General features: G+C 39.7%; 1 protein-coding gene across 1 annotated transcript; it reads left to right on the forward strand.

Annotated features, from left to right (window-relative positions):
- Positions 1-7,335: 7,335 nt before the first annotated feature.
- Positions 7,336-17,257, forward strand: LOC141375250 (C-type lection lectoxin-Enh3-like). Its single transcript, XM_087260534.1, has 4 exons — positions 7,336-7,479; positions 10,602-10,949; positions 15,697-15,782; positions 16,929-17,257. The coding sequence occupies exons 1-4, from the start codon at positions 7,443-7,445 to the stop codon at positions 17,043-17,045; spliced, it is 588 nt and encodes a 195-aa protein (XP_087116660.1). The 5' UTR covers positions 7,336-7,442; the 3' UTR covers positions 17,046-17,257.
- The last annotated feature ends 8,550 nt before the right edge of the window (positions 17,258-25,807 follow it).

Genomic DNA, 25,807 nt, shown 5'->3' on the forward strand with positions numbered 1-25,807 from the left:
AGGAAAAGCTCAAACACACAGCTTCCCTGTGTGACAACATGGAGAATCAACAACCCAGAATCAACAACAAAGCCAGATTACAACTTGCTGAATGACACTGGGAGTAAGACTCATGTGTGGAGACATGTCCTGTGCTCTGATGGAGCTGAGATTGAACTGTTTGGCCATAATGAGCAGTGTTACATTTGGAGGACAAAGGGGAAGAAAGCGCACAAGCCTAGAACACCATCCCAACTGTGCAGTATGGGGGCGGCAGCATCATGTTGTGGGGCTGTTTTGCTGCAGGAGGGACTGGTCCACTTCACAGCATAGATGGCATCATGAAGAAAGAACATTATGGAGAAACACTGAAGATCTCAACATCTCAACACATCAGCCAGGACATTACAACTGGGCCACAAATGGCTCTTCCAAACAGACCATGACCCTGAGCATACTGCCAAATTAGTTCACATGTGCTTTAAGGACAACAGAGTGAATGTTTTGGAGTGGCCATCACAAAGCCCTGATCTCAATCCTATAGAAAATTTGTGGGCAGAGTTGAAGAAGCTTGTGCGAGCAAGACAGCCTACAAATCTGACTCAGTTACAGCAATTCTGTCAGGAGGAATGGGCCAAAACTCCTGCAAACTGTTGTGAGAAGCTTGTGGAAGAAGATCCAAAACATTTGACCAAAGTTTTACCGTAAAAGCAAAGCTAAAAAATAGCAAGGAAATGTGTGTAAACTTTTGACTGTCTAGAAATTAATACTAAATTCTCAAACAAAAAGTTCTCTCATTTTTCTGGCATTTAGCAAATGTAAATCATTTAGGTAATCCTAACGGACCTAAAATAGTAAACGTTTAGTGATTTACCAGCAGACATTAAAAAAAAATGGTTATGTTCCTTTTTTAGTGTGTGTAAACGTCTGCTTTATATTTATGTAAAATCTGCTGTGGTCAATATTATTAGATATTAATGTATGCTTTTTGTGATTGTCTACAGAACAAACCACTGTTGTCTAATGACTTGTCTAACTGACTTAAGTTGCCCAGTTAACCTAATTAACCTAAATTAACAACTGCTTCATTCGAGTCAAACTAAAAAGAAATAAGACTTTCCCCGGAGGAAATTTTATAGGGGTGCAAATTATTTATGTATACACACACACAGTGCATCCGGAAAGTATTGATAGCGCTTCACTTTTCCCACATTTGTTTATGTTAGAGCTTTACTCCAAAATGGATTAAATTAATTTATTTCCTCAACATTCTACACACAATCCCCCATAATGACAATGTGAACAGAGTTTTTGAGATTGTTGCAAATTTATTAAACATAAAACAAGCTGATAAATCACCTGTAGATCAGTATTTACAGCCTTTGCTCAATACTTTGTTGATGCACCTTTGGCAAGTCTTTGTGAATATGATGCACAAGCTCTGCTCACCTGTCTTTGGGAATGTTTGCCCGTTCCTCTTTTCAGTGCCTCTCAAGCTCTATCAGGTTGGATGGTAAGCGACGGTGTGCAGCCATTTTCAGATCTCTCCAGAGATGTTCAATAGGATTTAGGTCTGGGTTCTGGCTGGGCCACTCAAGCACATTCACCGAGTTGTTGTTGTGCCACTTCATTGTTATTCTGGCGGTGTGCTTTGGGTCATTGTCTTGCTGGAAGATGAAGCGTCGCCCCAGTCTGAGGTCTCTTGTGCAGGTCTTCATTCAGGATGTCTCTGTACATCACTGCATTCATCTTTCCCTCTATCCTGACTAGTCTTCCAGTTCCTGCTGCTGAAACACATCCCCACAGCATGATGCCAACACCACCATGCTTCACTGTAGGGATGCTGTTAGCCTGGTGATGAGCGCTGCCTGCTGTTCTCCAAACGTAACGCCTGACGTTCACTCCAAACAGTTCAGTTTGAGTCTCATCAGAGCAGAGAGTTTAGTTTCTGATGCTCTGAGAGTCCTTCAGACGCCTTCTGGCAGATTCCAGGCGGGGAGTGTCTTCCGTCTGGCCGCTCTACCATACAGGCCTGATTGGTGGATTGCTGCACAGATGGTTGTCCTTCTGTAAGGTTCTCCTCTCTCCACAGAAGAGCGCTGGAGCTCAGACAGAGTGACCATCAGGTTATTGATCACCTCCCTGACTAAGGCTCTTCTCCCCCGATCACTCAGCTTAGATGGCCGGCCAGCTCTAGGAAGAGTCCTGGTGGTTAAACGTTTTCTACTTGTGGATGATGGAGGCTGCTGTGCTCACTGGAACTTTCAGAGCAGCAGTAATGATTCTGTAACCTTCCCCAGCCTTGTGCCTCCAGACAATCCTGTCTCGGAAGTCTACAGACAATTCCTTTGTCTTCATGCTTGGTTTGTGCTTTGACATGCACTGTCAACCCTGGGCCCTTATATAGACAGGTGTAGCCTTTTCAAATCATGTCCAATCAGCTGAGTTGAGCACAGGTGAACTCCAATGAAGCTGCTGAAACATCTACAGAATAATCAGAGCAAACAGAATGAACCTGAGCTCAATGTAGAGCTTCACGCCAAAGACTGAGAATACTGATGCACATGTGATTTATCAGCTTTTTATTTTAAATTTGCAACAATTTCAGAAACTCTTTATTCACATTGTCATTATGGGGGATTGTGTGTAGAAGGGAATCGCTATCAATATTATTGATATTGTATTGAGTATTGATAGCGCTTCCCTTTTCCCACATTTGTTTATGTTACAGCCTTATTCCAAAATGGATTAAATTGATTGATTTCCTCAACATTCTACATATGTACGCTTTATTAATAAATCTTAATAAAGCTTCTTAACTATACATGACATTAACTACAGTGTGGGAAATAAGTATTGATCACATGACCATTTTTTTTTTAGTAAACACATCTCTAAAGGTGCTGTTGACTTAAAATTTTCAACAGATGTTGGTAACACCCAAAGAAATCCAAATATGCATAAGAAAACAAATCAAGTTAGTTTAAAAATAAAGTTCTGTTTAGTTACATGAAATGACGCTGGGAAAAAGTGTTAAACACATGAAGGGAGATGTAGTTGGGCAGTGAAAGCCCAGACAGCAGCTGAAATCTCTCAGTAGGTCTTCAGCAAGCCTCTGCCCTTCCTCAGTGTAAATGAACATCAGCTGCTTCAGTCCAACATTTCAGCAAGTCAATGATCCAAAACACAGCCAAGGACACTCTCAAATGCATTCAGAGAAAGAAAATCAAGCTGTAGAATGGCCTAGCCAATCAACTGACCCCAATCCAATAGAGAATACAAAATAATGATAGACGATACCCAAGATTTTGACACCTGAGCAATGCATGACACTTCATTCTCCATATGAGAGGTGCCTTTAGGCTGCAGAAAGCCTTTTATATAAAGTATTCAACACACTTCAGTAGTTCAGCACTTTCTCCTTGTGTTATTGCATTGTTATTGCACAGAAGTTAATTATTAGATTGTTTTGTTTGATCTTTATGCCTGTATTGCTTAGATTTGTACCAAAATCTGCTTCAACTCCATGCCAACAGCTCTGTTAGCAATATTACTCCCAGGAGAAAGCATGACAATGTGTTTCATACTTATTTTCCCCCACTGTATTTGAAATAATAGTCGTTTGTTCCTCTATTAACTTCTCAACGATGTTTTATTTGCATTGCAATAGCAGAATGTGGAGAATAAGTAACATGCTACAAACATTATACAAAACTCAATCGATAAGTGTTACGTCTGATTGATTGAGCAGTGTATCGGGCTGTTTTCATGCTCTGGGAAGTCATTTGACTGAATGAATCATTTCGCAAAGCCCAAACGTAAATCAGCGTCTGTCTTCATACATAAACAGTTTGCATCTAAGGCAGGCTTTTGCATAAGAGATTAATTACATTGAAAAGCGAAATAACCAGAGGAATCCAGACGCCGAATCAGTCACGAACCCGCCGTCTGCTGCTTTCAGGTAAATCATCACCACTCTTATGTGTTTACGTGTGTTTATATATGTGTTTTTGGAGGAAACTCTTGGTATTTCAGCCCCATTTAAATATGTTTTGATTTTGTGAGTCCTTGAACATGTAAAAAAAGAAAAGTGACTCTGCTGGATGTTTAAACAAGCTTTATTCATGCTGGGGAAATATCGAAAACCAGCCAATTCCTGCTAGTTTAACTTTGCCTGAGTCTCAAATTAGTCAAGCTTATATCAGATATTAATAAATAAATAGAATTTGGCCACAACCACATCTAAAACCTCCTTTGAGACCATTTAAATCGGCTTATACACTTGTTTCCCAATGGGGTGTGGAATGAATCTTTCTGTTCACTCTGAAGGCTGTTTTTGGTTTTGGTTGAAGCATTAATTGGACTGTTTTGACTTTAAAACTGGTGTTTCCCATCATGCTCACAGTATTGGATTTCTTATAATATCTAAAACCAGTCGTGCAGCGAGTTCTATAGCCTTAACTTTTTGGTTTTTGCTGGTTTAAGATGGTGGTTGCTGGTTTTAGAGTCTCAAATTAATCTAACTTACACCAGATAAAGAATAAATAAATAAAATATGGTCAAAACACCATCTAAAACCAGCTATGAGACACTTTTCCCCCAATGTGATGTGGAATGAATCTTTCTGTTCACTCTGAAGGCTGTTTTTGGTTTTGTTTGAATCATTAATTGACCTCTTTTTGACTTTAAAATGGGTGTTTCCCATCATACTGACATTACAGTATTTCTTATGATAATATCAAACACCAGCCATCAGCGAGTTTTATAGTTTTAACTTTTACTGGCTTAAGATGGAAGTAGCTGGTGTCCGATCGTCTCAATTTAGTCAAAAAAATTACAAATTTGGTCAAAACCACATCTAAAACCTGCTATGAGACCATTTAAACCAGGCGTGTCCAAACTACGGCCCGCGGGCCATCTGCGGCCCGCAATCAGTTTTGTGGCGGCCCGCGAGGCTTTTTATAAATATCAATAGAATCTGGCCCGCTATACAAAAATGAACGTAATTCAATAAATAACCACCGGGTGTCGCTATTACATGCATTCAATTAAGCAGCAGTTCTTGTTATGATCTATCTATCTATCTATCTATCTATCTATCTATCTATCTATCTATCTATCTATCTATCTATCTATCTATCTATCTATCTATCTATCTATCTATCTATCTATACACAGTTGAAGTCTGAATTATTAGCCCCTCTTTGATTTATTTCTTCTTTTTTAAATATTTCCCAAATGATGTTTAACAGAGCAAGAACATTTTTACAGTATGTCTGATAATATTTTTTCTTTTGGAGAAAGACTTTTGTTTTATTTCGGCTTGAATAAAAAGCGGTTTAAATTTTTTTATGAACCATTTTAAGGTCAAAATTATTAGCCCTTTTAGTCTTCAGAACAAACTATTGTTATAAAATAACTTGCCTAATTACCTTAACTTAACTAGTTAACTTGATTAACCTAGTTAAGCCTTTAAATGTCACTGTAAGCTGTATAGAAGTGTCTTAAAAATATCTAGTCAAATATTATTTACTGTCATCATGGCAAAGATAAAATAAATCAGTTATTAGAAATGAGTTACTAAAACTAATATGTTTAGAAATGTGTGGAAAAAAATCTTCTCTCCGTTAAACAGAAATTGGGGAAAAAATAAACGGGGGCTAATAATTTAGGGGGGCCAACAATTCTGACTTCAACTGTATTTATATATATATATATATATATATATATATATATATATATATATATATATATATATATATATATATATATATATATATATATATATATATATACACGTGTCTGTGTGATGTATGTAAAATTTGGCCTGCGACAACGTTTGTTTTTTTGCATCTGGCCCTCGGCCCAAAAAGTTTGGACACCCCTGATTTAAAATTGATTGATTTAAACTGACCTATCCACTTTCCCCCAATGGGGTGTGAAATGAATCTTTCTGTTCACTCTGAAGGCTGTTTTTGGTTAGGGTTAAACCATTCATTGGCCTGTTTCTGACTTTGAAACTGGTGTTTCCATCATGCTGACAGTTTTTTTTTTATTTCTTATAATATCTAAAACCAGTCGTGCAGCGAGTTCTATAGTCTTAACTTTTTGGTTTTTGCTGGTTTAAGATGGTAGTTGCTGGTTCTAGACGGTCTCAAATTTATCAAACTTACAGCAAATAAAGAATAAATAAATAAAATGTGGTCAAAACACAATCTAAAGCCAGCTATGAGACACTTTAAACCAGCATGTGCACTTTTTTTCCCGATGGGATGCGAAATTGATCTTTCTGTTCACTCTGAAGGCTGTTTTTTGGTTATGGTTGAAATTGGCCTGTTTCTGACTTTGAAACTGGTGTTTCCATCATGCTGACAGTATTGGATTTCTTATAATATCTAAAACCAGCCATGCAGCGAGTTTTATAGTCTTAACCTTTTTTTTTGTTTTTGTTTTTCTGGTTTTATGGTCTCAAATGAGTCAAGCTTTTACCAGATAAGAATAAATAAATACAATTTGTTCAAGACCCCATCATCAACCCAAAACAATCCCAAACCCCAAACATCTGCTGGATTCCTTAATATTTACAACATAAAAATTAAATTAAGGACGCGCGGGTGTCGCGGACCTCTATTCTGCTGCCCTATGCGCGGAAATAACTGAGGACGCGCGGATGTCGCGGACCTCTATTCTGCCACCCTATGCGCGGATATAACTGAGGACGCGCGGGTGTCGCGGACCTCTATTCTGCCACCCTATGCGCGGATATAACTGAGGACAAGCGGGCGCTGATGGAGGTGTCGCTCACTGACTCTGCCCTCTCTATTCTGTCGTATATGCGTGAATATATCTGAGGACGCGGGTGGTGAGGGAGGTGTCGCGGACATTACTGAGGACGCAGGTGGTAAGGGGGGTGTTGCGGACGCCGCCCTCTCTATACTGCCACCCTTGGCAACCGCCTAGGTTGCCTCTATGGACACGCCGGCCCTGCTTACATCTGAAAATAGAGCAAGGGTGATCCTTTAGTGATATCGCTGTGACTCACACGCTGAAAATGGCGGACGTGAAACAACAAACTGAGGATATGATCGTGACACAAGGCTGTCAATCAATATTGGTGGGCGGGGGGACCGCTCTCTGTAAAGTTGGGGTCGGTCTGAAAACAGCTCCAACTGGTCCACCGTTTTTATGTTGTTAAATTAATAAAAAACGGCTGTGTGTTATTATATTAGATTAATATGACGGTCTATACACTATACCTGCACACATGTCTGTCCAAACAGCTGGAAAAGCAGATTTTTCACTATAGGTGCCCTTTAAAACAAAGTTAGAAAATATACTGCCCTTATTAGTTAGAATGATTTAGTCAGATTGTTTAGGGGTGATGAAAGCAGTTTTATGGCTCTGAAATAAAGCATGATGTTTCACACAGACTCGAGAACTGTTTTCTTCTTTGTAGGTGTTTGATGATGAGGAACTGCTCACTCTTGATGCTTGTCTCAGGTTAGTCTGCAAATGCTTTCATTGTTCTCATGGATCAGTGCTGTTGTTTATTACAGAACAAACACATGAGCGTCACATTAGAGGTGTAAATCTGACCTCTGATCTGATTTATTGCAGGTCTGATGTGAAATATTGCTAAATAAAATGCCAAAATGTAAACATTGTACTTTCAAGGTTTTTATTCATCTTTCTTGCTGCATCCTTGCAGTAGTGTGTAATATTGTGCTGATAATGTTTGATTAAGCATCACCCTTTTGTAACACCACTGTTACGGCCCAAACTCAAAACTGGCTCGAATAACAACAACATTCAAGGTTTGAGCCGAACATAAGAAAGACACAGACGTTTGAATTGTTAAATTGACGTACCGTCAATACGTTTAATTTTCCAAAAATCATAAGTTTTCAAAAGACAAAACATTAACAAAAATCAAGTAGACAGGTAGGGCAGCTAATGTAAACAGGTCTGTTTTAAATGGACAGATCTTACCTAAACTCCTGTGCAAAGGAATAAAAAAAGAGGTGAGTCTTCCGGGCCACTGCTTACCTTCGCTAAACTAAATAAATAACAAAACATGACTATGAAAAATAAACCCCTACCTGCTACAAAACAAAGTATCAAAATAAACAAACTAGCTAACACATTACGAACTAAGAATCAAAAGATTAACAGGAACAAAACACCAAATGGAGCGGCATCTAGATAATCGCCTGGCTTGCGGAGCACCGTCAGCCAGACCGCCTGAGCGCAAGGCACCACCGAGCTGAGGGAGGGCGAGAGACTGCAAGATAGAGAGAGAGAGAGAGACGCCATTGCTGTCAGCCTTATATAATGGCATAGATATATACACTAGATGTCGCCTGGCCTATTGTTGTCTATTGGACGGAATGCGTCAATAGCGCCGCCATCTTGCTACAGGGTAGCGCTCCTTTGAAATGAATGCGGGACCAAGGTACAGTGGAGAACTGTGGCCAGAAATATACACAAAACCAGAGATATACACATATATCTATGATCGGGAGTTTTCCTGGATGTTAGTATGTAATTTTTTTTTCTAATTACGAAAATTATAATTTTACATCACTTTTCTACATTGATGGATCAGTGACCGCACGGGCATTCCTGACAAAAAGCTTGTGTTTGTGTGTACAGAAATGTACTATTCACCCTCCCTGTTAAATCTGATCTAATCATGTCCTGAAACACAGCTCCTCTCCTGCTTTCACTGCTCATACTGACGGAGGGAGCGATTCGCTTGTGAATGAATCCCCCGAACGACTCTTTCACTAACATTAGCCGACAATAACACAAGTTTCTGGCAGCGCAGCATCTCGTTGTCATATTTCTTTTGCATTGTTTGCTGATTTTATTCAACAAAACTAGCATAAGTCGAGTGTTTAGTGCCAGTTGGAGCTGCTTTGCCGTATGGTGAATGCAGTAATGACTGTTATCATCAATAACGTTACCTGATTAGCACAACAGTTCAGAACATACAAAAACAGAAAAAACTTAATCTTACCTATGAAATGTTCTGCCTTTGTGCTTTGTTTTCTTAGTTTGCTCGTTACTACACCCGTAGACAGCGCTAAAGTCCTGCATCTTCACGTAATAACACTGTCTTGACTAGTGCGGTTGAATGACATTTGTCCTGGGAGCACTGTACCAATGTGGCGGCGCTATTGACGCATGCTCAGGGTCCCCATGCGATATCTAGTGTATATATCTATGATATAATGGGAATCCCCAGTGACGTCACGGGCAACATCCAATCCTGGATAAGCCGGGTGAAACACTCCTCCTAGAACTCGATCGCAAGCACAAACCGGCAATAAATAAATAGATTAAATAACACAGACTCATGTAAGAAACCACAAAATTAAAGATAAAGCACAGTATGAAATGATGCCACTTTATTAGGTACACCTGTCCAGCTGCTCGTTAACGCTAATTTCTAATCAGCCAATCACATCTTCACCAACTCAACGCATTTAAGCATGCAGATATGGTCAAGTCGATCTTCTGCAGTTCAAACCGAGGATCAGAATGGGAAGAAATGTGATTTAAGTGACTTTGAACGTGGAGTGGTAGTTGGTGCCAGACAGGCCGGTTCTCAGCATTTTAGAAACTGCTGATGTACTGAGGCTACAATTCACACAGGCTCACTAAAACTGGATAGTTGAAGATTGGAGAAACGTTGCCTGCTCTGATGAGTCTCCATTTCTGCTCACACATTCGGATGCTCGGGGCAGAATTTGGCCTCAACAACATGAAAGCATGGATCATCCTGCCTTGTATCAGCGGTTCAGGCTGCTGGTGGTGGTGTAATGGTGTGGGGGGGATTTTCTTTGGGTCCATTAGGACGAATTGAGCATCAACGCCACAGCCTACCTGAGTATTGCTGCTGACCATGTCCATCCCTTTATGAGCACAGTGTCTCCATCTTCTGATGGCTACTTCCAGCAGGATAACGCAGCATGTCATAAAGCTCAATCATCTCAAACTGGTGTCTTGAACATGACGATGAGTTCACTGTACTCAAATGGCCTCCACAGTCGCCAGAGCTCAATCCAATAGAGCAGCTTTGGGATGTGGTGGAACGGGAGATTGGCATCATGGATGTGCAGCCGACAAATCTGCAGCAACAGCGTGATGCTATCATGTCAATATGGAGCAAAATCTCTGAGGAATATTTCCAGTAGCTTGCTGAATCTCTGACATCAAGGATTAAGGCAGTTTTGAAGGGGTCCAACCAGGTACTAGTAAGGTATACCTAATAAAGTGGCCAGAGAGTGTATATATCATGAGATTGCACAGCAATGGTAATGAGCTATCAGAGAAAGACTGCCGTTCCAGAGCAGAAACACATATCCCGATTTTGATTAAAGATTACTAAAACAAACCATTATTCAGCAGATTAACCTGCACAGATTAATTGTTCAACACTGTTTACTAGCAAAATGAATACAGTACATATTGATTTTATGCAGACCTTTATTTTGCAGATGTTTACGTGTGCTTTAATGTAAGCCCCATGCTTTTATCCAGCATGTGAGACATGTCTTTTATCAGCCGGACGTCTCATAATCTGTTAGTAAACTGTATGTGTTTTCTTCCATCTTCAGCTCTGGTGTATTGTGCATCCTCGCGGCTCCATGAGTTTATCAATGTGCCCGAACCCATGAACTGGACAAACGCACAGACGTACTGCAGACGCCGCTACACTGACCTGCCCACCATCGATGACCAGACGGACCACAAAAATTTGCTGGATGTGGCGGGAATGGGAAAATTTTGGCTGGGGTTTTCCCGCACGTCATTATCCAGACCGTTTGAGTGGTCAGATCAGAGTAACTCCTCGTTCAGACTGTGGAAAGCTGGACAGCCCAACGGTCAGCTGTGTGTGAATGTTGAAAGTGGCTTCTGGTTTGACCGAAACTGCGTCGATCTCGTTCCTTTTGCTTGCTATATTGGTAAGTCATTAGGACACACTGCAGGGCTGCTGAACAGTATTAGCGGTAACACTCCGCAAGTTATGTAATAATACTACTTATCCAAGTAACAAGCAATGTATTACTTAAAGAACAAGTAATATTTTTTATAAAATGTAATAAGTGGCGATTTCTGTGTGGAGTTTGCATGTTCTCCCTGTGTTGGCGTGAGTTTAAATTCAGTTCAATTCAGCTTTATTCGTGTAGCGCTTTTACTATGTAGATTGTGTCAAAGCAGCTTCACATAGAAGATTACAGTAAATTGACCACCACAGCAGCTGCTCAGGATACGGCCTGGTCCAGGATTATGAAACTTTGGGATCATCTCGTCGCTGATCATGGATCCATTCAGTGACACTGCGTAGTCTGAGAGCCTCGGGATGAGTATCCCAGGTGAAAATAGAGAATAAAGAGAACTAGATTATTAAAGTTTGTCGAGACAAACTTTGAGGCTGGCTTGTGAAAGCCTGTTGGTAATAGTTTATTTAGTTTAAACAGTTTTAAAAAGTATGAATAGATAGATAGATAGATAGATAGATAGATAGATAGATAGATAGATAGATAGATAGATAGATAGATAGATAGATAGATAGATAGATATATAGATAGATGGATATATAGATAGATAGATAGATAGATAGATAGATAGATAGATAGATAGATAGATAGATAGATAGATAGATAGATAGATAGATAGATAGATAGATGGATATATAGATAGATGGATATATAGATAGATAGATAGATAGATAGATAGATAGATAGATAGATAGATAGATAGATAGATAGATGGATGGATGGATGGATGGATGGATGGATGGATGGATGGATATATAGATAGATGGATATATAGATAGATAGATAGATAGATAGATAGATAGATAGATAGATAGATAGATAGATAGATGGATGGATGGATGGATGGATGGATGGATGGATGGATGGATGGATGGATGGATGGATGGATGGATGGATAGATGGATATATAGATGGATAGATAGATAGATAGATAGATAGATAAAGCGGTGTTTAGATTTTCCTTAATGTTTATTAAGCATTTCTAGCATGTTAAAGTACTTAGCTAATCATTATTAGCATGTTGCTATAACACTGCAGCATGACGATATCAATCTGGGCCTCTATAATGGCAGTCTATGGGACAGTTGCTAGGGTGTAGTATCTGGTTGTTAGGGAGTGGCTAGAAAGTTAAAAGCTTGTCAGTTATTGGTAGTTTGGTAGTCTGAGTTAAATGAGCTCAGCCATTAGTCTGTAGGACAGTCTGATGCAGAGTTATGAGCTCACAAAGTTTGATCCAATGTAAAGTCAATGACAGTCTTTTGAATGTCTATGGGACAGTTTCTAGGGTCCCAAAAGTGGTTACTAGGGCATGGACAGAAAGTTAAAAGCTCATCAGATATTGGCAGTTAGATAGTCTGAGTTAAATGAGCCCAGTTAGAAGTCTGTGTGACAGTCTGATGCAGAGTTATGAGGTCACAAAGTCTGGTCCAATGTTAAGTCAATGGGATTTTTCAGACGGTCCCGGGACGTTTTTCGGAAAACCGAAAGTCAGATCAGTTGGAAAAGATATAGCACGCCGAGTCAGACCAGTTTGAAGGTTTGGTGTGAGTTTGGTGGTCATAGCTCGAAAGCTCTCGGAGGAGATGCGTTTTGTTTTTTAGTCTCAGAAGAAAAATAGGATAACAGTAGTCTGGCTTGCTACACAAGCCAGCCTAATAATTAGTGTAGCTGCTGTTCATTGTGTATATAAACGAGATGTAGAAACCTGTGTGGAGCACATTCATGTATCATACCGGTATGTGATGCGTTGAGTGTATGCTTTACTAAACAGATAGGTCTTTACTCTAGTTTTGAACTGAGAGAGTGTGTCTGAGCCTATGATGTTATCAGGAAGGCTATTCCAGAGTGTAGGAGCCATAAACGAGAAGGCTCGACCTCCTTTACTCGACTTTGCTATTCTAGGTACTACCAGAAGCCCTGAGTTTTGAGATCTTAAAGAGCGAGCTGGATTAAAGCGAGACAAAAGGTTGGTTAGATAAACAGGAGCTAGATTATTTAGAGCTTTATAGGTGAGAAGTAATATTTTAAATTCAATATGAAACTGAACAGGCAGCCAGTGTAAGGAGGATAAAATTGGGGTGATATGATCATATTTTCTAGACCTGGTAAGAACTCTGGCACCTGCATTTTGTACTAATTGAAGTTTGTTAATAGAGGATGCTGGGCAGCCAGCAAATAGAGCATTACAGTAATCCAGCCTAGAGGTCATAAAAGCATGGACTAGCTTTCTGCATCTGAGATGGATAGCATATTTCGTGATTTAGCGATATTTCTCAGATGAAAGAAGGCAGTTTTTGTGACATGGGATATTTGGTTTTCGAGTTTGAGTTCTGAGATCTGCTGTGTACAGGATTTAGGCCCAATAAGTAATAATTCTGTTTTGTCTGAGTTTAAGAGAAGAAAATTGTTGGTCATCCAGTCTTTAACATCTTTTTTTTAATAATTATTTTTAGGGGATTTCACCTTTATTGTCTAGGACTGCAGAGAGTATTGACAGGAAAGCATGGGGAGCAGGGAGAGGATCGGCATAGGACCACGAGGCGGGAATAAAACTCGGGTCGCCATGAGCACCGGAGTGCATGTGTCGATGCACTAACCACTACACCACTAGCGCCGACAGTCTTTACCATCTTCAATACACTCAGTTAGTTTAGACAGTTCAGACATCTCATCAGGTTTAGTTGAAGTATATAACTGAGTATCATCTGCATAGCAGTGAAAGTGTAGTGGTTTTCGGTTTTTCTCTTACTGAATCAAACTCAGTCTGGAGGTTATGAATATCAGAAGAGTATACTTTATTGTCGACAACAAAGGAGAATTTTCAGGAGACCCCCAGTAGCATCTCTGTCTGAAAAATTCCATCTCACTGATGTTCTGGCCTGCTTATATACTCTTTTACAACAGTTTTTTCCTTTGTTCTCCATATATCACACAATACCCCTCCCAGTTTAACCCCTGACCCCAAATTCCACCTAATAATCTCTATTCTCATCCAATTCCTGAGACACCTCAGGCTTTCTACCACTCTCTTCTCATCCATTTCTTGTGACCCTTTGTTGTTTCCTCAGGCCATTTCCCCTTTCTAACTCTACATAGCACTTTAATTGTTTTAATGGTATGCAAGTCTACAAGCAGATTATACACATACAATTTGAATATATAGATTAACTTCACACTCTAAAGAGTATAAAATCCACTTCAAAAGCTGATCCCATGTCTTCTAATAATGTCTCCCAGTGACAGCATGTAAATTGTAAACAGCAAAGGGCCTAAAACTGATCCTTGAGGCACCCCATACTTTACTGGGCTGACTTGTGAAGGTTTCCTCCAGGTGCTCTGGTTTCCCCCACATTCCAAACCAATGACTGTAAAAAATATGGACGACGCGACAGCCCCTTTTCCCATTGAACGCCTTGAGGGCAAAACGCCTGCTTGACGGGCACAAACTGTCGCAAAAGACTGCTGAAATTGGAGCCTTGACATGCGCAGAAGGACTGTCTGATGGAGCCAGAGGAGGAGCCGCGAAAATGAGCGGAGTCGAGCTTCCAACCAAACGCTTTATGCAAAATCAACCACGCCCTCCGAACCTCTCAGCATGCGTTTGCTGTCATATCAACACAAATGGATGTAATAACGTTAACAAATATGAGGGTTTTATATATTCAATCGCGCCAGCTCTGGGCCGCAGCGCGTAACCTACTCGCAGCGTCGCCGGGTGATTCCGGCTCGCATGCGGCAGCGCCGGCTCGCTCGGCCGCCGCATCTGGCTCGATTGACTCGGGCTGGAATCGGGCAGTGAGTCCAGGCATCCGAAGTAGGTCCAGCAGAGGTAGTCAGTCTGAGCTCTGAGGGGTAAGTCTCCGGCAGGCGAGAATCTAGCCGGAACTGGCCCGAGTGTATTTTGCTATCTGGGTGGCTAGGCGTGTATCAGCAAACTAATAAAGCCCGAAAAAAGCCCTGACCTTAGCGAATAAACAGTGTTCCACCAGGATCATGTATGTCAGAAACTGTAGTTTACTGCTGAACTCATTTTGTCATGGTAAAATAACACAGAAATCGAATAATAACACTTCAGTCTCCTGCCGAAGCTCAGACCCGCTGCTTTGAGAAACTGTCAATCACAGCTGTCAATCACGATGACACGCCCAGCATTAAATTACTGCTAAAAACAAACTGTTTACAAAAATGAAGATCTGCACCTATTTCAGCACAATAACCAGCGCCTTAATCCACCAGAACCATCTTTCGGGACATTTTATTGCAAGTGTAATACATTTTTTATTTGGGCTCAAGTCTCCTTCATTAACACAGAGGAGGCGGGCTTTATGACTTGTACTGCAGCCAGCCCCCAGGGGGCGATCTAACGGCCGAGACCTTCACTCAAACGCAGGCTTGCGGCACACTTGTTCCAAACACATGCGCTATATTGGAATTGATCAACTAAATTAGCTGCAGTGTATGAGTGTGTGTGTGTTTGTGTGGTTGTATGGGTGTTTCTCAGTACTGGCTTGCAGCTGGAAAGGCATCTGTTGCGTCAATCGATTTCTATAGTACAGAGCGAGACGTTTTGATCCAATTAACCTAATTGAAGGTTCTTCACTGATGAACTGATGCTAAATAATCAATGTCTTCATCGTTGTGTTTCTCTCAGACAGGAAGAAGCAGGTCGTCAGATTGGAGGTGAATTCAAGCCAAAATCTGAATGATCCCGGGGAGACGACGAGGATTTTAGCGAAGGTCAGTCTATCATTTTACATTTTTACATTTACATTTAGTCATTTAGCAGATGCTTTTATCCAAAGCGACTTACAAATGAGGACAAGAAAGCAATTTACACAACTAAGAGCAACAATGAAGAAGTTCTATAGGCAAGTTTCAGGTCTGTAAAGTCTAAGAAGGGAAGTATTAGTAGTATTTTTTTTATTTATTTATTTATTTTTTTTATTTTTTTTGTACAGTTAGTGTGATATTCAAAGAGGCAATTGCAGATTAGGAAGTGTAGTGGAGACTAAATAGTTGGGTTTTTAGTCGTTTCTTGAAAGTAGCGAGTGACTCTGCTGTTCTGATGCAGTTAGGGAGTTCATTCCACCAACTGGGCAGATTGAGTGTGAGCGTTCGCGAAAGGGATTTCTTCCCTCTTTGGGATGGAACCACGAGGCGACGTTCATTCACAGAACGCAAGTTTCTGGAGGGCACATACATCTGCAGAAGTGAGAGCAGATAAGAAGGAGCAAGGCCAGAGGTCACTTTGTAGGCAAACATCAGAGCTTTGAATTTGATGCGAGCAGCAACTGGCAGCCAGTGCAAACGGACTAGCAGCGGAGTAGCCGAATGACATATCACATATCATCAGAGAGAGAAAAATACTGGAATACTTGATTCTGATTGGTCAATCATGACCTTGCAATGTATGATATTTTCCAATAACAACCAAATAAACTAATATACACCGGCCCATTCGGCTACTGATAATAACATTGAACATACTTATAGTTGACCTACTCAGAATTATTAGCCCTCCTTAATATTTAGGGTAACTAATATCTCTAATAACTGATTTATTTTCTCTTTGTCATGATGACAGTAAATAATATTAGACTAGATATTCTTCAAGACACTTCTATACAGCTTAAAGTGACATTTAAAGGCTTCACTAGGGTAATTAGGGTAAAGTTATTGTAATTAGGCAAGTCATTGTGTAACAGTGGTCAATCCAACACTAATATTGCTGAAGGGGCGAATAATATTGACCTTAAAATGGTGTTTAAACTATTAAAAACTGCTTTTATTCTAGCAGAAATAAAACAAATAAGACTTTCTCCAGAAGAACAAATATTAGAGTAAATGCTGTGAGAAATTCCTTGTGTCGTCTGTTTCTGTCAGATGGAGCAGATGCTGAAGCAGAAGGGTTTGTCTGAATATGCCACACTTTCATGGAGAGCTCGGTCTGATGGGAATGTTTTCCAGACGGAGGAGCAGAAGAGAAACGCCGTCAAATAGACTGTGTGTGTAAGCCGCTTCAGACAAAAGCACAATGCTCAATGTAAATAGACTAGTGCTGTCTTTCAGAAGAGTGGAAATACACATTTACTGTTTACCATGCTGTCTGCACATGTGTAGCAATCAATATCTGTGAATGAACAGTTTCTGTGATTTGTGTGTTTCCGGTTGTGAATTGCTTCATGAGATGTTAAAAATTCAACTCTACAGTTTAACTTTCATGTTTTCTAGTGAGTTTTATTGACGTTTTTAGTTATTTAAAATAGTAATGTAATGCGTAAGAAATAACGTCTAGAGAAGCAAGTCTGTAAAATGTGCTGCAGTTTATTACAAATGTTTTGTAGTGTAATATACAACACCAACGCACACTCAAAAAAATAGTGCTTTTAGAGTTTGCATCAATATATTCAAGTTACAACAACATCTAACAAAATGAAGTTCAGACAACAAACTTTATTATGTTAGCCAAATGGCCTTTTCCTCTTCAATCAGCAGCACTTTTACATAGCATAAGCTCCTTTTTTTAAGTTGAGCAATCAAAAAATTAAGTTAAAATAAATCCAGTGTTATGTACTTTATTCCCATAATTATACATGCACGTTTTCAAGTTCAAATAAATTGTTGCAAATTTATTTTAGCTATTATAAATTGTTCAAGTAAATTGTTCAAATAAATTGTTGTAAATTTATTTTAGCTATTATTTATTATTATAAGCTATTATTTATTATTATTTTACTATTATAAATTGTTCAAATAAAATGTTCAAATAAATTGTTGTAAATTTATTTTAGCTATTATTTATTATTATTCGCTATTATTTATTATTATTATTTATTATTATTTTAGCTATTTTAAATTGTTCAAATAAATTGTTCAAATAAATTGTTGTAAATTTATTTTAGCTATTATTTATTATTATTCGCTATTATTTATTATTATTATTTATTATTATTTTAGCTATTTTAAATTGTTCAAATAAAATGTTCAAATAAATTGTTGTAAATTTATTTTAGCTATTATTTATTATTATTAGCTATTATTTATTATTATTATTTATTATTATTTTAGCTATTATAAATTGTTCAAATAAATTGTTTAAATAAATTGTTGTAGATTTATTTTAGCTATTATTTATTTTAGCTATTGTTGTAAATTTATTTTAGCTATTATAAATAGCTAAAATATTTGATTGTATGTTTTCAAATTTACTGTTCATTTAATTGCTTGTAACAAACCAATTCAACAACAAAGTTTTTGTAGTACAAAGTGTATCTCATATAAACAATATGAAAAATAACAAAAAACATCAGCATGTGGACTTACAAATACAAAACAACACACAGTGCAACAGTCATTCTATACGAGTGTATGGTACGCTCTGGGATTTCAGGTGTCGTGCACACGAGATGTGAGGGGTAGTTCCGGTAAGAGAACAGGTCTATAAGACAGGAAAATACAATGAGGAACAATTGCTAATGTCAGTAAATTATACAACAAACTTATTAATTAAGATACAAATAAAAATACATCGAGTAATTGTGAATTATAATGGAAATGATGAATTAAATATACTGTTGTAAGCAATTGTAATGAGCATTTAGTATTATTGTACAGGCTAAATCTACCCAAAGGTGAACATTTTACGAATTATTGACTCAATCAGGTGATATATATTAAACAGATATATAAAATAGGTTGTATCAAACTATGAATCAAAGTGAATTTCCCGTTCAAAGTCCGAAATGAGATCGCTGGGTTTGATAACATCTGGTTTCACTTTCGGTTATGGCGCACGTGGGAATCACGAGACATACAGTGTGATTTACAAGACAATAACAGTAATCAGAACATTTATCTGGATCAAAGGATAGCAAACAAAAGGGACTCAACCATAATCAATTACACACTGGTGTAAAACATGTACAAATCGGTTGCACAGTCCAGCCAGCCGATCTGCAGCCAGTGTCTCTCCAGCCATCATGGCTGCCTTTTGTCACTGAACTCCTTATCACGAAATCTTCCTCTAGGGGTCGTTAAAGGGCTTTCTCACACATTCATTCATTTTCTTGTCGGCTTAGTCCCTTTATTAAACCGGGGTCACCACAGCGGAATGAACCGCCAACTTATCCAGCAAGTTTTTTACGCAGCTGATGCCCTTCCAGGCGCAACCCATCTCTGGTAAACATCCACACACACACTCATACACTACAGACAATTTAGCCTACTCAATTCACCTGTACCGCATGGCTTTTGGACTGTGGGGGAAACCGGAGCACCCGGAGGAAACCCACGCAAACGCAGGGAGAACATGCAAACTCCACACAGAAACGCCAACTGAGCCGAGGTTCGAACCAGCGACCTTCTTGCTGTGAGGCGACAGCACTACCTACTGCACCACTACTTCGCCCACAGTGCAACATAACGAGCAAAATTTACTCTGAAATAAGTAGAGACTTCAGAAAATGAGACCCATTACTTTTGCACTGGGCTTCAGTCCATCAAGTTTGAGAAACTTCACAAGTACATTTAAGTTCCTTGAGGTAGTTCAAATTCAGAGTATATATTTATGCCCATCAGCAGAGCACAGCACCTTAAGATATCCATTCCATTTGGGATTCTCATGCCCTCAACCAGGCCCGGCCCTAACCAATTTGGCGCCCTAGGCAAGATTTCAGGTGGCGCCCCGTCACATCGCAGTAAATTCCACTGCTAGTGTATAGTCATAAGAAACTAAACAGCTTTTTGATCGACTACTACAAGCGGGGAAAACGTCAGATAAATATGCCAATGCAATTAACGCTATAGCTGAATAGATCTAATATTTACACATTTGCTTGAGGAAGGACTGATGAAGGTAGTTATATTACTATTACTATTTTCCATAACATCTATGCCCTTCCATAACATTAGCTGACGTAAAACTAACAGATAGCACTATAGCTATTTATTGATTAGCAATGTTATGTCATATCTATCAACTTTGGGATGTTAAAATATGGGATAACAAATAGCTTCAAATGATAGAACACATAGCAAACAATAGAAAATATTGACAATAAAATAAAAGGTTTAACCAATTAAAATCAATGGCCTACACAGAAATTAAATAAAGCTATAAAACCTATTTCACTTTTAATTGTATTTGATATTTAGTGAAGAGCAGCAAATGAATCTCTCATTGTGTTTTGTTTGATAACAGAGGTGTTAATGTAAGAATTTACAGATCTATAATGAATGAATGAATGAATGAAGCATTCGACTACTTTAGTAACTGTTGTGCTCATTTAAGAGAAAATTAGTAGTGTTTAAAATAAAACAAGCAGGATAGAAAAAAAAAAAAAAAAAAAACGAAAAAAACAAGCACTTTTCCGACGGTCCCTTACGGAGTGCTCCACTCCACGCTCTGCTCTCCCGGCTAAACGGAGCAGTGCTCGTAATATCGATCGAAAAAAAAGAAAAAGACAGCTGTGAAACACAACCAGCTTTGTCTTTTTGTAGGAAACACACTTTAGATCTTTTTAGGGTTAGAGGTTTTTGAGTTATTGCCATCTATCACTGGATGTGTGTCAGGAATATTGAAAACAAAACCAACTGAACCGCGCTCATTTCTGGCGCCCCCTGGATGTACAGCGCCCTTAGCATTTGCCTATACTGCCTATGCCACGGGCCGGCCCTGCCCTCAACTATGATGTTTTTCTTCGCGTGTTTCAATTCCAAAGTGGACTGATCACCAATAATGGCAATTGTCAATACTTGCCTCCTCATTAAGGTCCTCTTCAAATTCTTGTGTATTCTTGAAAAGCAAGAAAAAAAAAACTTTTTTTAGGTCAAAAAACACTGCTAACATCAACTGCATTTACCTGGAGTAGCAGACACTCTAGAGCAGGGGTCACCAATCCTGGTCCTGGAGGGCCGGTGTCCCTGCAGGGTTTAGCTCCATCTTGCCTCAACACATCTGCCTGGATGTTTCAAGTATACCCAGTAAGACCTTGATTAGCTAGTTCAGGTGTGTTTGATTAGGGTTGGAGCTAAAATCTGCAGGACACCAGCCCTCCAGGAACAAGTTTGGTGACCACTGCTCTAGAGGAATAGAGAAAATGGATTTGGAAACTAAATAAATTAAAAAATTTTCTCTTTGGCTCTCGGCGAAGGCGGTCGCTCTTTCTGCTTGTCCGTCCCATATCTCTCCTTGCTAGCACCTCTTGTCTCGTCTGGTTCTATCTCTGGGGCTCTCCGTGTCCTGCTATCCAAACGAAAAAGGAATTATGGATTTGATCAACTGGTCTCTGAATGCAACTGACACCATCTTTTCGACGAGAAGCTTGGGCTCTGGGGCAAGAGGGGCGTAGGCGGGGCTGTGACTTGCGCCTGCATGGCTGCTGGACCAGTTGGCTGTCTGCACTCATCGGATTGTTTCCACATCCCCTGTTCCCATCCCCTGTGTCATTGTTGTGTCTTGCCTGTGTGCTTACGCTGAGATTGGGCTGTTTTTCTCCCTGTTCGTCACTTTGCCCTAATCAAGGGCAAGCTGAGGGGGTGTTTTTTGGCCTAACTGTCCAGATGTATCTTACTTCCCTTCTAAATGCTACCTCCTATGACCTGTCTCCCCTGCAAATTGTGATGTTTGTGTATGGTCGGAGGGCAGGCCTGGATTGGCTAATCGGGAGAACCGGGAGAATTCCCCGTGGGCTGATCCATTTTTTGTCCGTGAGGGCCGGTGTCCCTAGCTGCTTGCAGTCTCAGCAGTTGCACTTTTTTTCATTTATTTATTTATTTGACCATAGCCTCACTATTTTTATTCATTATTTTGCCGCAGCTCCGCTCTTTTTATTTATTTTCTCGCAGCCCCGTGAGCAAAATGCAGCCCGCAGGTTAATGATGATGGAACACCCCATTCCACCCCAAACAGCGGCACCGTAGCGAATATTAATTAATATTAATGAATATTACACCTGCTCAATGAAAATTAGGTGATTCACTACATTAATAAATCTGACAGAACTTGATCACAAATCTTAAAAGGAGAGAAAAAGAGTAGACATCAATAGCAGCAGATAACAGTGCAATACTTGACAGTGCTATTGTGGTCTAGTGGTTAGCACATTGCGTAGCGACTCTGCAGATCCGAGTTCGAATCTCAGCAGGGTATAAACTATTTTTTTAATTTTCAGTGTTAAGACATATAATACTGTTTGAGTTACTTATGTAGGGGTACTTTTTTGTGTGTGTGACGACCGTTACAAAGGACTGGATATCTATAAAGAATTAATGTTAATGTAAAACATTTGACGTTCTAAAGCAGCTGTGTCCTTGAAAAAGACATTTTAGTGTCTTGAAACTGAATTGGAAATTATGTTATTTTAATATAGTCAGTCGTCGACTGAGGTGGGCCGGTCTAAGGCTTGAAACTCCAGAGCTAAAAAGGAGTCCCACTCCGGCCCTGGTGAAACCCCTACTCTTTTTCGAAGGACATCCTAAGATTTTTAACGACCACAGAGAGTCGGAACCTCGGTTTAACGTCTCATCTGAAAGACGGCGCTCACTGAGCAGTATGGCGTCCCCGTCACTATACTGGGGCATTAGGACCCACACAGACCGCAGGTTGAGCACCCCCTGCTGGGCTCACTAACATCACTTCCAGCAGCAACCTAGCTTTCCCATGTGGTCTCCCATCCAGATACTGACCGGGCGCAGCCCTGCTTAGCTTCAGTGGGCGACCATGTGAGAGTTGCAGAGAGCGAGCTGCCGTAATATACAGTATGACACTGTTTCAATTCACTGTAATCTTCTATGTGAAGCTGCTTTGACACAATCTACACTGTAAAAGCGCTAGAGAAATAAAGATGAATTGAACTGAATTGCAAAAAAAAGTGTGGTAAAGTCTCAAAAGTCTTGTATTCTCACAATCAGAATCAGAAGGTGCTTTATTGCCAGGTATGTTCGCACATACGATGAATTTGTTTTGGGGACAGAGCTTCTACAGTGCAACAGAGACAGGACAATAAGCACATAATAAATATATAAAAAAGCAGTAAGTAGTGAATGCAGATATGTGCAAATTGGTGTGTAAAGTGTGTTGAATAAGTGTATATGTGTATAAAGTGTGTGGCAAGTAGTGATGTTTGTTCCACAATTATTATCATCAAGTGTTCATGAGATGGATTGTCTGAGGGAAGAAACTGTTTCTGTGTGGGGCTGTTCTGGGGCCTCATGTACGAAGACTTGCGTGAAAATCATACTAAAACATTGCGTACGCACAAAGCTGTAAATGTGCGTGCGCACAAAACAATTCAGATGTATGAAACACTGCGTACGCCGAATCCCACGCATATTCTTTTGTACATCCGAATGAACGTGAAACTGAGCGCAACATGCACGAGCACAAAACCCCTCCCTGACTCCTCCCCCGTATGAATATGCTAATGACTCTACTTTGGCAAAACCCAACGAAAAAGCAACGGCAAAAGCAAGAAGAGAAACTTTGAACAGAATGTGAATTGAAGGTGCTGCTTTCAGAGGTAGACCGGAGGAAAGCAGTGTTATTTGCAAATTTGTTCTCCGGAATTAACAACAAAAGAAAAAAATAGAGTGGGAGAGTTTAGCTGATGCGGTCAACACAGTTGGTTCTGAACATCGCACTGAGTGAATTAAAAAAGAAATAGTGCGATCTATAGGTGTAAAATGTTGCAGGATCTTAACAGTTTCAGTGGCGCAGCTCGAAAAACGCATGTCATCATGTTTTGACACTTTCAAGCATGAACTCGGTTCGAATCCAGCGTCTGATAAACTCTTTCTTCTTTTTCCGCCGCTACATATCAGATTTTGCCAACTATTTATCATGAGAAAGACAAGTAGGAATCATCAATAAGTTTGTGCATCATATTTTATTTGCACATTTATTGAATGGAAATGTTTCTGATTCTCGTATGCAAATTCATCTTCAGATAGTGTCTTTATAGCAATGTGCGTGCAGTAGATCGCTCAGATTACATTGGGAAAACAGGCGACTGCTGCAAATTGTGCTTTAATGTTTGGCTGGTCAACTGTATGGTATGGAAACCTTATATACCTGCTAGATGAACCCGTCTCATACAGCTGCCATTGCAAGGCTCAAAGACACTTTGTAGAGAGCAATTTAACACAACTGCCTCTAGGAGTCGCCAATGGAAATAAAACAGACATGCACAAAAAATGTGCGTACGCCAGCCATGAAGCTGCCGTGAAGCTGCGCACATTCCCACGCTCAGTTCATTGTTAGTAAATCCAAACGTGAGCGATTCTGAGCGTGAAACCTGGCGTACGCAAAGTTTTTGTGCGTACGCAGCGTTGATACAGGAGGCCCCTGGTGCGCAGTGCTCTAAAGCGTCGACCAGAAGGTAACAGCTCAAAGAGGCAGTGTGCTGGGTGTGAGGGGTCCAGAGTGATTCTGGCAGCCCTTCTGCTCGCTCTGGATAAGTACAGTTCTTGGGGAGTAGGGAAGGTTGTACCGATGATTCGATAAGCAGTCTGAACTATCTGACGTAGTCTTCGGAGGTCGGATTTGGTAGCTGAGCTAAACCAGACAGTTATTGATGTGCAGATGACTGATTCAATGATGGGGGTGTTTCAGCAGCTCCTTTAGGAGGTTGAACTTCCTCAGCTGACGAAGAAAGTACAGCCTCTGTTGAGCTTTTTTGACAACGGAGTCAATGTGAGCGTCCCACTTCAGGTCGTGAGAGATGGTGGTGCCCAGGAACCTGAATGACTCCACTGCTGCCACAATGCTGTCCATGATGCTCAGTGGGGGGAGAGCAGGGGGTTTCTCCTGAAGTCCACTATCATCTCCACTGTTTTGAGCGTGTTGAGCTCCAGGTTGTTGTGACTGCACCACAACTCCTTAACCTCCTGTCTGTAAGCAGACTCGTCTTTAGACAAGACAGCCTCATTTTTATTCTCCGCCCTTCAGGCTGCTGCTGTCTTGTTGCTTTATCCAAACAGTATCTGCTTGACTACCTGCTTTGACTAGCGCGTCGCCTGCTCATCTGTGATTCAGAAAAATAAACGAGATACTGGGTGTGATGCAAAGCTTTGTAAATGATTCCTGTCACGCCAGGACATGAACACAAACTACACGTGATCAGAGGAGAAGCCTCTAAATTTCCATTTGGTTTGCAAGAGAGCCAAAACCAACAATTACAGCTACACAGCAAAATCCTCTAAGTAAAATGTACGCCGTTTAGATAGTGTTTGGTCCCACTCTAAACTGAGTTAAAGTTACTTAAGTTAATGAGATAATGAATGGATAAATTAGGTGATGATTGAGCACCGATGATGAACACTTGCTGTTAATGTAACATTTAAAAGCGTAATGCACACGTTATAATTATGTAATAAAATGTAACATTTAAAAGCGTAATGCACACGTTATAATTATATAACAAAATGTAACATTTAAAAGCGTAATGCACACGTTATATTTATATAACAAAATGTAACATTTAAAAGCGTAATGCACACGTTATAATTATATAACAAAATGTAACATTTAAAAGTGTAATGCACACGTTATAATTATATAACAAAATGTAACATTTAAAAGCGTAATGCACACGTTATAATTATATAACAAAATGTAACATTTAAAAGCGTAATGCACACGTTATAATTATATAACAAAATGTAACATTTAAAAACGTAATGCACATGTTATAATTATGTAATAAAATGTAACATTTAAAAACGTAATGCACATGTTATAATTATATGATAAAATGTACCATTTA

This window comes from Danio rerio, chromosome 7 (genome assembly GCF_052040795.2).
Source record: "Danio rerio strain M-AB ecotype USA chromosome 7, GRCz13ab, whole genome shotgun sequence".
NCBI classification, from domain to species: domain Eukaryota; kingdom Metazoa; phylum Chordata; class Actinopteri; order Cypriniformes; family Danionidae; genus Danio; species Danio rerio.